Source organism: Panthera tigris, chromosome B2 (genome assembly GCF_018350195.1).
Source record: "Panthera tigris isolate Pti1 chromosome B2, P.tigris_Pti1_mat1.1, whole genome shotgun sequence".
NCBI classification, from domain to species: domain Eukaryota; kingdom Metazoa; phylum Chordata; class Mammalia; order Carnivora; family Felidae; genus Panthera; species Panthera tigris.
The window spans coordinates 114,894,757-114,909,569 of NC_056664.1; the positions used below are offsets into that span (position 1 = coordinate 114,894,757).

Below are 14,813 nucleotides of genomic sequence, written 5' to 3' on the forward strand. Positions count from 1 at the left end.
TGGAAAGTGTAAAATTGAAGTTTAATAAACTGTGGAATGAGGAAGAACAGTTTCTATGCATATCATAACTCTACTCAATCTAGAGTCTAGGGAAAAAAATATATATATGCAGTGTTTCTTTAAGAATTAAAAAGTAGGTAGGCTTGCAACATAGCACAATGCAATGGCTACATTTTAATTTTTAAAAATCCAAAAAGATTCTACGTTAAGCAATAATCAAAAGTTTTTCATGCTATTTCCTAATAGCAAAAATGCTACATAAAGAGTTTACGTTGTGCTGGTTGTTTCTAATAACCTAGTGTACAGGTACAACTAGGTATCTAAATGACAGAATCAATGAAATCATCAATCAAGTAATTTATTGAGCACTAAGCACATGAATAAAAATTATTCTACTCTGTTTTTTGCTGTCATTGATTGTGAAGTTTTGCAGGTTAAGGAAAACAGATGTGGAAGAAACATAATCACTTAAGTAGTGATCTATTGCTCAAATTTCAATCTGCAAGAAAGAAGCGTTTACCTATAAGTTCCAAGTTATGTAGTAATCTTTTTCTCTGACAAGAGCTCTCCAGAAAGATCTCACTGGCCAGGCTGGAACTTCCACAGGCACTTTTTGCATAGCTTGCTTAAAATAACCTAAGGAGCTTTGTCATGCAAAGAAGACTGAACAAAAGAAGCATCCAGTTCTCGATTGTGTAACTCCACATTAAAATTAACCTTGCAGAAATGGTGCCATAAGAAAATGTTACCAGTATCAATGACTCAAAGGCAGATCTTGCAAAAAATAAGAAAAGGTAATTATATGTATACTATTTCTCAGTTGTGAAGGAACATTAGCATGATACCTAGATATATTATTTGTTGGATTTATCAAAATCCACTTTTATGTTTTCCTTTAAAGATATAACTAACAATTTGATTCCTTAGAGAACAATCTATATAGATAGCAAATAGCAAACACTGTTGAATACAGGCTGGCTGACTCCAGAAACCAAATTTTTGACAATTTCACTAATTTGTTATTTGGGCTTAAATTTATTTTAAGAAGGCTGAATCCGTTGACAGTTCTATTTGGCTAAATCAGCTTTTTCTTTTCAGTGTTAAGCTCCAATGACAGTTTCTAGTGAAGTCAGTGTAATGACAATGCGTTGTGAAGGTGACCCAGCCAATGACGACCCACTGTTATCAGAGATGAGCCCACTGATCTTGCTGCTAGTGAGTTAGCATCAATTTCATACACTTTCAGCCATGCACCTCCCACATGCAGCCCTCCTAGAGCTATGGGCCCTGGAAAAGCAGAGAGCTCTCCTAGACCAAAGAACAACATCCTTCAGTTCAGGAATAATGGAATCAACTAATACCTGATGAAAATCCATTGAAATTCCAATTGACACATAAATTTGAACAAAGAACCTTACCTGTGGAACCATACCTAGGAAGTAAGAGGCTTTTTAATAAAATAGAAAAATCAACACACGACAAAGCAATTAAAACAAGGTATTGTGTTCCCTCCCCCAAGAATAAAGACAAGTTTAACCTGAATGTTTAACCTGAATTTAAAAATGTTCATTTTAAAATTTTTTTTCAACATTTTTTATTTATTTTTGGGACAGAGAGAGACAGAGCATGAACGGGGGAGGGGCAGAGAGAGAGGGAGACACAGAATCGGAAACAGGCTCCAGGCTCCGAGCCATCAGCCCAGAGCCCGACGTGGGGCTCGAACTCACGGACCGCGAGATCGTGACCTGGCTGAAGTCGGACACTTAACCGACTGCGCCACCCAGGCGCCCCAAAAATGTTCATTTTTAAAAAGCAGAAATGAAACTGTTCTTAGCTTATAAATGACTCATGGATCAAAATAAAATATACTATCTATCTATATGTATATATGTATATCTATATGTAGATAAGTTTAAATCTAAACTTATAAGTTTAGAAGTTTAAATCTAAAGACCTAACATAAAAGTAAACTTTCAAGAGTTGGTTTTCTGTATCCAGGGGCAGGTTCCCCAGCTATTGAAAATATAGGGTTCTCATGAAATTTTTCATAAACCTAAACAGGATAAAGTGAAGAAGCCATTACCACTAATTTATATGGAAAAAATTTTGAGTGTTCCCAGACCCAAAAATAATCTCTTAGCCTTTTCAGATACCTTCGGACACATCTTGCTAACAGATGCACTAAATAAATTCAGATAAATAACAGATGCTCAGAGACACAGTTCAAAGATATGGTGGCTTGATGCTAAGATGCTAGGAAGGAGCTTGGTGGGGCCCCTCACGCAGCTGGGTGGTGTGCTGCTTCCATAATGGCTAGCTGCAAAAATGAAGTCTGAGTGCTATTTTAATTTTTCATCTTTTTTCATAAAAACAGAAATCTAGGGCACCTGGGTTGCTCAGTCAGTTAAGTGTCTAACTACTGATTTCAGCTCAGGTCATGATCTCCTAGTCCTGAGATTGAGAGACTGAGCTCTATATGGGGCTCCACACTAAGCGTAGAGCCTGATTACAATTCTCTCTTTTTCCCTCTGCCCCTTCCTTGCTCATGTGTGTGCCCGCACTCTACCTCTCAAAAAAATAAATAAAAATAAACAAAAAATGTTTAATAAAAATAGGGCGTCTGGGTGGTTTAGTTGGTTAAGTGTCTGACTCTTGATTTCAGGTTATGATCTCACCATTGATGAGAAGGAGCCCCGCATCAGCCTCCATGATGACCCTGTGGAGCTTGCTTGGGATTCTCTCTCTCCCTCTTGCTCTCTGCCCCTCCCCCACTCACACTTTCTCCTTCTCTCTCTCAAAAATAAAATAAACTTTAAAAAGTAAAAATAATAAAAAAATAAAAATAAGCCACTCCTGTTCTTTTTTTTTTTTTTTTTTAAAGGCAGAAATCCTCTTTGGATTTCTTTTGGTTATCATAATGGTTTACTAAAACTCTACTTTAGTAAAAACAAGGTGGCATAAGGCAATGTTTCAAAAAGTAGGGGAAATCTACTGAACCTAATGGAGAAGATTACCGAACAACTCTCCAAACTGGTAAATGATCTTTTTTTTTTGTTAAACCATATAAAATCAGCCTCACAACACATGAAGTAGATATTGATATCATTTGTTACCTGGTTTAATCATAATTAAATTAAGTATTTCTGGCAGAAAAAAAAAAGACATGTGGACTTTTCTTTTTTGTGTTTGCTTATTTTTAAACTCCATGTAACTGACAAAAATGTAAACAATTATTCAAAACGCCTCCCCCTTAGATGACATAATTCATGAAACACTATTTTATGTATTTTCTTAAATGTTGTTGTCAGGAAGTCAGCAAACCAATCCAGTTTGAAAAGTGCACTCAAATCAAAAAGACTTTTTCTTCCTGAACAGACACATGGAAGTATGCGTTAATAAGTAGTTCACTGCCAAACAACCAACACGTTTTGACACTAAAACTACGTTTTTTTCTGTATGTGGAAATGCTCTCTCTACTTTGAAGGTTTTGTGCCAATGTATTTCAACATTTCCTCAAGAATAGGGCTAGAGGAGGGCGAAAGAGATCATCTCTTATTCCAATGAGCTAGTGCTTTTCTCTAAGTATTACATACACAGTGAGAGCCAATGACATTAAAGCATAAACCAGGAAAGGTCAGATGATTACCTGATATTCATTGGGCCAAAAGGTGCTCACTGCTAGTTCAGCCCGAAGCCAATCTCTACCCGTGAATCCAGTCACATTCCAAATTGGATTGGCAAGAGGTCCTTTATTCACCCTAACTAATATGTTCAAAGTGCCAGGATTCAACCCCTTCTGGCTATATAACAGGTAACTGAAATCAATACAGTGAGTGTCGTTCTCCTTCATTGTAGGCAGCTGAAGTCGGGCTTTTTCTCCAGGGTCATGATCTGAAGAGTCCACTATCATATAGGAACCTGAAATGACATTACATATAATAAAGCTAAATAGACATGTAAGCAAAAGGGAATATCTAATAACAGAAGAAATACTAAAAATAATACCAATCTATTTTGAGCATTAAATTTAATTCAGAAAGACTGGCTTCCAGAATGGATCCATAGAAAGATATCAAACAAGTAAGTAGGTGAATTCAATTTTTAGTAACAGATATTGTTCAAAGTACATAATATGCATTAGTTCATTACTCTTTGAAACAGCCTGTTCATAAATTACTAAACTGAGGTACATTTAGTAGCTTATCAAAGTCAAATAGACTAGGTAGAGCCTGATTCAAATCCAGATCCCACCGTAAAAGTCTCCAGTCTTACTAAAAAAGATCTTTTATTACTAAACAAGCAAACGAACAAGAGGAATACCTTACTGGCCTGGTTTACATAGGGGGTACAGGCTTCCTTCTCCCTATCATAACACCATTGCAAAGAGATGGGTTAACTTAGAGTGCAGACAAAATCACTTCTGATTGCAGATTCCCAGATCATCATTTATAAAAGTGGGGTTTTTGCAACGTACTAACCGCATTGAACTTAAGTTCAGGGAATAAGGATACTTTGCAGTGTAAATCTGAGGACAGAAGTTGAAAATGTCAAATGTTTAGATCTGAGAATCCGACACATAGTGGATTTGCCTACTTGGAGCCTTGCCCACCAAGCGTTCAGCTAATCACCATTGCTCTTGGCCCCAATTCTGCCATAGTCCCTGCATATGCTCCCTAGAGCAGAAAGAAACCTGGCTTGAAAATACTAGTCTAAGTCCATTCCCTTTAATTTAATAAATGTTTATTGGTTGTCTGTAGCAGGGAGGTACAGGGCATAAGGAGCCCCAACATCACAGTTCCCCCCTCAAAAACAGTCTTAGCACTAAGTATAAAAATGGGTCTTATACATCAGCTGCTACTACTAGTAGTCCAAGGACCTCTGCAGAAAAAACACCAGTTTTTTTTTTCATGTCACTGTGGATTTTAACAATTATACCTATCACCAAAATGGAAATATACCTATTTGTCACACTTCAGGTAGAACACAAATGTTATTATAATTTTTCCCCTAGGATTTCATTTTAACCAGAACATATTAGGTGTAGTGTTACAGAATCCAGTATTAAAAGGAAGACACTTGGACCTTTCTTCCTGACCAATCAACCCTGTTTCCTGTCCTAAAATACAGTAATTTTTACATAACACACCAAATACTCATTGACTACCAGTCTAACTAGTTCAATTAACTCCAAAAGCAAGTTCAAATCATGGTAGGTAAGAGGACTTTTTACTATCTAAGAAACCAAAATTTCAAATCTGACCAATTGCCATTCTAGAGTTCAGAACTCTTGTAAAGATTTCACATGATGACACTATCAGTTATCAGGCAAAGTATGGAATAAGCTTACGCTAGTGACAGTAACTGACATTACTTTCACTACATTTTTGTCAGTTTTCATTTTCTTTCATAACCTGGAAATCCTTTTAATTTTTCTTCCTGATTCTCACAGATTGCATGCACATTAACAGAATAAATTGGTCATGTATATTTTTGGAGAAATTATGTCTTTTTTTTTTTTTTTTTTTTTTTGAACAGGATATCCTGGATCCCAACCCAATTTATATAAGCAGGATGTTTCTATTCTTGGTTATACTCACATTCTGAGGTCCATGCCTGATCTGCCAAGATGTCTTTCAGACTCACCATAAGCAGAGCAGACTACTAATCACTTTTAACTAAAACCAGGCATGAGATCTTAGATAAGTTATTTAATGTTTTGGGGCTTCAGCTTCTTCACAAACATGTGACCTACTTCTCCAATGCTAGATCAGTTTTGTTTTTTTTTTCCCCAGTGACATATGATGGCAGTAGTAGATTTAAATTATTTTACAAGTCTTCATCAATTATGCCTCCTGATTGTCAATTTCTTTTTTTATTTAAAAAAAATTTTTTTAAGTTTATTTATTTTTGACAGAGTACGAGCATGAGCTGAGGAGGTGCAGATAGAGAGAGAGGGAGACACAGAATCCGAAGCAGGCTCCAGGCTCCGAGCTGTCAGCACAGAGCCTGATGCGGGGCTCTAACTCACCAACTGTGAGATCATGACCTGGGCCCAAGTTGGACGCTTAACCAACTGAGCCACCCAGGCACCCCTGATTGTCAATTTCAAAGTAGCACTCTCTAAATGACTTACAGGCTTTCAAATCATTATTTCCTTCCATTATAAAATAAGCTTTGGCATAAAATATGCTTTGTCATACATCTTAATTACATAGTGTGATATTTACCATTAAGACCATTTAGCAATTTTTACCCAGCTGCACTTTTAAGCTATGATAATGTTCTTATTAAGGAAATGGGATGAGCACAGTATATTAATTTATAGGAATTACCAATTGATCATTAGAAAAGACAAAAGTCACAAAATAAAAGTTTGTTCAAACTATTCAAGCATTTCAAGACAAGTTAATTTTTTTTTTCAGTGCCGATATTTCATTTCCATAGAATGTTCTTGCTAAATAGGCTTCTTACAATGCTACCTGACTACTGCTACATTTTCCGAGTGTTATGAAATAATATGCGTTTATTGCACAGTTCCAGAAAGGAAGAAGCAAGCAATAACACCAAAAAGCCAATCAAATACTTCTGCCAAGTGATTTCATACAGTGGCAATTTACCCAGCAGGTACCATGGAGGTAACTGCCTATTTGACATAAGAGTTACTTCCATCATCCCAAACATATAGAACACAATGCTATTCTTATCAACTCCTAAAAATTACTTCTACAGTCTCCCAGAATAACTGGCTGCAACACTTAGCTTCAGAATATTCTATAACATGCATTTTCCTCATTCTTTATGTCCTAATTTAAGCTTATTTACTATAGTTCTGTCACCAGCTAACTAATCCCTCAGGTTTCTAATAAGCATTCAGTTCTATTTAGTTGTGATTTAACTATCTCCAGACTTAATAATGAAACATCTGTGTCATACATATATTATGTACTAAATTTTAATTGATGTAATTTCTTTAACATGGCCTTACAAATATTCCTTACATTCTCTTGAGCAACGGAATTCTCAAATATATCATTTAAGACATAAAAGAAAAACTAAGCTTATAATAATATTCTTTTTATGTGTAACTTTTTTGGAGAGCATTTCGACAATGAGAATCAAAAACCTTAAAAGCGATAGATCCCCTCTGCTGGTGATGACAAATAGAAGAATGTAAATTAGATAAACAATTTGTTTCTGTACAAAAATATAGTTTTTAAAAAAAGATATCCATCTCATCATTATATTATTTAAAAAAGAGAAAAACAGGGGACCTCACTGGCTCAGTCAATAGAGCACACGACTCTTGATGCCCGTTGGGTGTGGACATTACTTGAAAAAATCTTTTCAAAACTTAAAATAAATACAATAGAGAAAACAAAAGTATTTTAAACATCCAATAACAGGCAATTTGTAAAATTATGGTAAATCAGTTTGATGAATAATTATGCAGTAATTAAAAACAAATTACTAAAACCACTGGATGGAAGATGTTCACAATATGCTAAGTAAAATAGGCAATTATAAAATATTAAAATAATTTAAAATATATATATGTAAAATAAATACAATTGTGTATGTGTTCATTTATGTACACATAAACATGCACATATGACTGGAACAAAAGAAAATATAGCAAGTAGTTAACTATATTATCAAGGGGAGCTATAAATGTCTTCTGTTTTCTTGTTTTTATGTACGTTCACTGAATGTTCTATAATGAACATGCATTAGACTTGTACTTTACAAAAAGAAAGAGAGACTATGTGAATACTATCTTACCTAAGTAACATCAAATAAACAATGAGAAATATTTAGGAAACAAACATAGCTATTTGCCTTTCAAAAATAAATCCTATTTGCATCCTACAGATTAACAGCACCTTGGCTTTCAAGAAAACACAATACAAATATCAGAAACTTCTTACCTCAATTCATTAAAGGAGGGCAGTGAGTACTTACACTAAATGCAGTCTTTACTTAAAAGAATAACCAAAAAAAAAGTCCCATTTTCCTAAATGCCATAGTCTAATATCTAGATGAATAAATAATGCGCTATGAATTTTATATATTAATGAAAATTTTATCTTTGAGATACACGTCCAGGAATAGCATTAACTGAAAAAAATATAATAAATGATAAATAGGTTTCCATACTTCATCCAGAACTCCATTATATCCTTTAGTAGACTAACATAATATTTTATTAAGTCAATTCTTATTCAAAATCCAGTGAATGTGCCCTATTAATTAAATTGAGAGAGGGGTGCCTGGGTGGCTCAGTTGGTTGAGCATCTGACTTCGGCTCGGGTCATGACCTCACAGTTCATGAATTTGAGCCCTGCATCGGGCTCTGTGCTGACAGCTCAGAGCCTGGATCCTGCTTCAGATTCTCTATCTCCCTCTCTCTCTCTCTCTGCCCCTCTCCTGCTCACGCTCTGTCTCTGTCTCTCAAAAATAAATAAAATGTTAAAAAAATTTTTTTTAAAGAGTTTTAAACTGAGAGAGAAATGTCCACTTCTCTGGTTGGTACTGACAACCTTCCATGAACTTGCCCCCAAGCACCTTTGCCAATTCACCTCCTACAACTTCTCACCAGGTACCTTCTCCAATCTGACAGAGCTCTCACTATTTTCTCCCCATACCATGCCAGTTTTCTTCTCCAGAAGAAGAAGGCTCATGCCTCTGTAAGAAAGCGTCCCCTCCTCCCAACCCCTTGCCAATTCTGACCCATTGACCTTCCTCAGCCCCCAGTGCATGTTTAGCTCTTCCTGTCTTGAAGCTTTCTGATACACGGTCTGCCTTTCTAGTTGTGGCCCTTAATTATGGACTGCGTTTGTACAAATTTTAAATAATTTATATGGGTATTGTTTATCTCCCTCAGATGAGGGATAGAAAGCTAATTTATTCAGAGTCCCATCAGAAGAGAGAAGCCACACAGAAAATGTAAACAGCAAAAGTATACGATAACAAGTATAAACTATGAGATGCAGAAACCCTAAAGGTGTAAAGAGAAGCCTAAAGAGTAACCACAATACCCAAGGAAGGAAAAAAATGTGGAAAAGGGAGGGAGTTTACTCAGAATCAGATCCCCTTAAAGAAGACCTAGTTTTGCAGCATAATGGATGGCGAAGAAGTTTGCCGGGTCACTCAGGCCAGAGCTAGTACCCAAGCAGGACACACTCCCATGCATCAGGGTGGCATGAGGTCGGGGTTGTGTTGTGTGCATGTTGAGAGGGCCACAGCAAGGTCACCAGGCCAGGGCTGGGGCCACAAGCACACAGAGACTGCGTGCCCTGTGCACATCACAGGGAAACTGCCAGCTGTTCAGTATTAGCATGAAAAAAATGAAAATAGAAGCACAATTCAAACAAGAGTTAAAACACCTTCCTGCTAAAATCCCTTCGGGACCGGCTACCAACAAACTACCAAACACTGTGTGACAAACTACATAGAGCAACACTGCACTAGCTATTAAGGAGAAATGCTTAAGTGGTCAAGCTCCACTATCACAGCGCAGATATTAAAGGGTGGATTCAGAGCTGCAAAAGCAACAAATTGCAAATGGGCACAGCATTGAACAAGGGCCTTATATGTAGTAGAAGTTCAATAAATACTTGCTAGTAGGTTATTTGGATGAATGAATAAAGGGGAGGGAGACACAGACTAGCTCTCAAAATATAACAACATATAACTGCTGAGACAGTACCAGTTTTACCTTTATGTGAGAGAAATTATCAGAAGATGTCAAAACAGCAGCAAAAATGAAACAAACAATTGAAACTGGTTTATGCTGTTTCCAGACAGAATCATTTGATGAAAGAGTATAATGTTTTGGAAGGACGCACTTAACATTTTTATGAGAACCACTCTTGTGTATATGAAAAACTCTCAAATAAAACAAAGGTCCTCAAATGTTTTAGTATCGGGACCCCTTTTACACTCTTAAAAATTATTCAGGACATCAAAAAGCTTTTGTTTCTGTGAGCTCTACCTGTCAATATTGACCATATGAGAAATTCAAATTACGAAGTCTCAAAAAAGATTACTAATTCTTTTAGGATTAACAATAACAAATCCATTATATGTTAACCTAAATAACATGTTTTTATGAAAATTACTGTATTTTTCAAAACAAAAAATAGTATGTAGGGAGCGCTGTTTTACATTTTTGCAAATCTCCTTCCTGTCTGACTTAATAGAAGACAGCTTCATTCTTGTTTTTAATTCTCCATTCAATCTGTTGTAATATCAGCTATCATGTAGCTTCTGGGAAATTCTACCATACACTCATGAGAAAACGAGAGACAAAAAAAGGGAAAACAATATCTTAGTGCTATTATGCCAATAGTTTTGAGCATGTTGATCCATAAAAGGGTCTTAGGGACCCTGGACCCATGCAGAGAGACAATATATATTAATATACACAATTCTTTTTATCTTTATGCTCTAAAGAGAATATTATCAGTGCTTTTATTTATATTGAGTCTACTTCACTCATCCAGTCTCTTCAGGGTATAAAGATGTATTAAATGAAATGAAAGTTTTTCCTGGAATGATAGATGGCTGGAGAATGAAAATCAAAAATGCTGAATTTTTGTACACCAATATATAGGGTGTATTAGTCAGGTGTCATCAGAGAAACACAACCAACAGGACACGCGCACACGCGCGCGCGCGCACACACACACACACACACACACACACAGATTACATGGAATTGGTTCACATGATTATGCAGGCTAAGTGATCCAGACCAAGGATAACCAAGGACATAGTTCCAGTTGAAGTCCAAAGGCTTAATATTCTACCCTAATAAGAATTGTTGTGTGTTCTGAAGACCATTCTGAATAGCTACCAAAGCACCAACACAATGTGCAAAAGTTCTTTCTTGGCACTGAGTGAGATTTTCCTAGTAGAAACAAACAACAGGCCAGAAACTGTTGGTGTGGAAAAACCAGAGACACTATACGGTAATATAGTTCTATGCCCAGCCAGTTTAAGAAGCAGTAATCAGGATATCTGGGAAGAGAGAAGAGTGACAACTGAAACTGTGTTTTGGGGGTTCCAGCCCATCCAGGATGATGGTTTTCTTTGTGGTAAAATTAATGTCTCTTACGCATTTCTGTTGCTATTCCCATTGTGCTAACGACAGTGCCATTGCCCTATTTTTCGATGTTTCAGCTTCTCGTTACCTTTTTTCAAGCTTCTTCCCACCCCGTGTTTCTTCATCTGATTAGGTGGCAACATAATATACCAAGTGACTAAAACTAAGAACCTAGGAATCAGTTTGATTTTTTCCCCTTCCTTTACTTGCCTCTTGTAACCCATTAGCAATTTCTACCCTCTCTACTTCCAATCTATTTCCTCAATCCATCCATTTCCCTTCATCTTCAGTAGTTTATCAAACTCCTATCATCTCTCAGGAGGATGACTAGAACCACTCCTAATAGATTTCCACACTAGCAGCCCTACAATAGATTTCTACAGACAACCTGCTTAATTTTTTTCAAAACATACAATTGATCTTTTTCATCTCTACATTGCAATGAGAAGCAAATCCAAACTCTGTACGCAAGCCTATCAGCTTCAATATAATCTGGCCTCTGCCTTCCTCTCTCACATTATCTCCTACCCCCTTCTTCCCTAACTCAACATGCTCCAGATACAGTGGGCTTCCTTCTGCCCATCAAAAATACAATCTTATGACTGTCTCGCGTTGGAATACTCTCTACTCCACTGGATTATTTTCATTGTTCAGGTCTTATTTCTAACAACATTTATTGGTGAAGCACTCCTTTGTCTGTTAACCAAAGTAGTTCCTTCTAAGATTCTTTCTAATGTGTATTCTTTGTTATTTCCTTCACAGCACTTGCAACTTACTGTTTATTTGTTTACTTGAGTGAAAAACGGCACAAAAAAATCAGTTTTCATGTATCTTGTTCATCTAAGAATCTAGAACAGTATCTGGAGCATTCAGTGTGAAGCTGAAAGATTTTTATGACAAAATCCGACCACTATTTATTAGTGTTTCCTGTTCTGCATATCCATAGCCCTTCAATAATGCTCTCCTATCTATCAAATACACAATATCTACCTGTGCATCTCCTCAGCCCTAGTGTAAACTTCTAAAGATCAGAAACTTTTTTTTCCACCTAGGACCTAAAAGAGGGATTTTTTGCACCTGTAAACTTTTGGTGAATTCAACTGAAAGCAAACAATAAATAAAGAATCTCAAAAATGGTAACTGTATTGGTTTTATTTCAAATATTAAACAAAAGGAAAAAAAATCGTGGAAACTGAAATGACTTTAAACAATATTCTCAGGGACAACTGGGTTGCTCAGTCGCTTAAGCAGCTGGCTCTGGATTTCACCTTGGGTCATGATTTCATGGTTCATGAGATGGAGCCCCATGTGGGGCTCAGCGCCGATGGCATGAAGCATGCTTAGGATTCTCTGCCCACCCCACCCCCCCCCCCCGCCCACTGCCCTTCCCCTGCTTTCTCTCTCTCTCTCAAAATAAATAAATAAACATTAAAAAAAAAACCAACAGTGTTCTCAATCTTAATTCCTGAAAAGATTCCACCATTTTGGTAAGGTTGAGATAGGTGCCCTCACTTTTTTGCATGGTCTATTATTAATTCCACAAACTTCTACATTCTGCCTTAAGATTATGCCTCTCTTCTAATGGAGCTCACTCCCTATATCATATAGTTTGTTTCTAAAAGACAGACTGAGACACCCATTATAAAATGTCAGTGTGGGAAAAGTAAACTTGTCCCTCAGATTCCAATACACAGGACTGAACTTGCATCTTAGCAGAATTCTTTTTCCAACAACTTTTCTTTCCCTAAAATGTGCCTTCCATTGTCTTGGCAAAATATAAAACTGCTTCATTCACATTGTGCAGGAATAAAATTTCTTCTAATCCCTGAGAGTAACGGCTTTGTATTTGTTCTAGGTATCCAACTGAGATTCGAATCTAGAACAGCTTCTAAAACTTTCAGACACCACAAAACACTAAAAAGGTTTCACATAAAATTAGCACAACAGTTATCCTTCTTGGGAGACTAGCCTCCTCAGGGAGTTTATCAGCTACATGGTCAGGAGTTACAGACTGGACTAAACACTGTGCTATAGTTGAACCTCCACCCCCTACATCTTATAAGGTAGAAGCGTGAATCTACCTGGCCCCTACTTTGACCACCAAAATTTTCATTTTCCTCTGTATGACACAGAAAACCTGTGCAGTATGATTATTAGAAGTGTTAATTTATATCATCTGCCTCAGCTTTAGAAAAGGCTGATTTTACAATCCGCTGTGCTTTTCTCTCCAGGGTCTTTCAAGACTCCAGTTTTCCCTACCTCCAGCCCATCTATTGAACTGCCTAGCTTTAACTTTTCTCTGTCTTAGTTTCCTTATCTTGAAATCCTTCAATCCCGGAGCTCCACTCTCAGGACTAAATGAGATTGTCTCCAAGACATGCCAAAGAACGCTGATTAAGCAGGTCCTTAATATTTGTTCCTTTGGAGATATTCATTCCTTTCTCCATCAGACAGTAGACAAAACCAAACTGGAAAATGTAGGTAAAGAACATTTTCAAAGGTAAAAAATGAGGTAAGAATGTTAAGGAGTAGTATACTCAAAATCTTCTAATTCAGAGGCACTTAACCTCTCTCAACCCTTCTGTAAATTTACCACCTACTAATCCCTTTTGTCCCAGTGGGTCAACTCTTCCCTTCCAGCTCTTTCCTTCTATGCCTCTCTAACCTTCCTTTCTAACTTTCCTTTTTTTTTTTTCCTGAAATCTCATGTAAATCTAGAACATTGTCCCCAGAAACACACATACCCCTTTAACTGACAACTGAAAAGGACCATAGAGCTAAGTTTAAGATCTCCTGTTCTAAGATTTGTCCAATTTCTGAAATCCTGGCACTCCTCCCATGGCTCTCACCCTACATAGCTTTTATGTTATGTGGTAATGAGATGTTTTAAGAAGCAGTTGCTAAAATGAAAAGCAACTTCAGAAAGAATAATCAGAGTTACATTACCCCAAAAAGTAAGGAAGTCTTTGTCCTGTATCCAATTTTGTAACCATCACTTGCCTTTTCAAGGGAACCCAAATTGGAAAGAACAGTGAAAGGTAAGAGAAGGTTGTATAGCCTGCTGTCTCTGGAAACTGTCTAAAGATTAAATATCATACTATCAATTCCAAGTTTTTGTCTGGCTATACTATAACCCTGTTAGTAATAGAAGGCTAGAACTCAAGGTCAGTACAGAATGAGTGTACAGTGCTCTATATTTCCATATAAATAGATATTTCCAAGGTCAATATACTCTACTCCATAATCTCAGTATGTGTGAAGGTACCAAAACTTTATTTTAATATATTGGAAGAATCGGCTTTATTTTCCCTCAACATTAATAAGAGATAACAACTACTATTGAATAAACAATTGGCAAGTAATGGTCAATTACAGAAGAACTAAGGTTGAGCAAAGTTTCTCAACTGAGTTTTCAGGTTCAAGGAGAATCAAGCTATAAGAGCAGCTTAACTGGCAAACCAAGGAGTTGCTTCCTTTATCAAACTACAAGGACCACTAAAGTTCCTAACTATAATTAAAGATGCTTTGTAAAAAGCCCAAAAGTAAAGAATAACATATATTCCACTGTCATCCATAAAAAAGCATATTCCTAGCTGCGAAATGGTTAAGAATTCAGGCTCTGAAGTCAGAGACCTGATTCCACAGCCTGGCTCTGACATTCCCCACCCCAACCATCCACCTCTCCTCTATCATTTTACTGATGAGAATC

At 36.7% G+C, this 14,813-nt stretch overlaps 1 protein-coding gene across 3 annotated transcripts in view; it reads right to left on the minus strand.

Moving 5' to 3' along the window:
* The window catches only part of PTPRK (protein tyrosine phosphatase receptor type K), a 558,792-nt gene that overhangs the window by 347,726 nt on the left and 196,253 nt on the right, over positions 1 to 14,813 (minus strand). For all 3 annotated transcript variants that reach the window (XM_042987142.1, XM_042987141.1, XM_042987143.1), the window contains exon 3: positions 3,647 to 3,918. In XM_042987142.1, the coding sequence (XP_042843076.1) occupies positions 3,647 to 3,918 (272 nt within the window). The remainder of the gene's footprint in view (positions 1 to 3,646; positions 3,919 to 14,813) is intronic.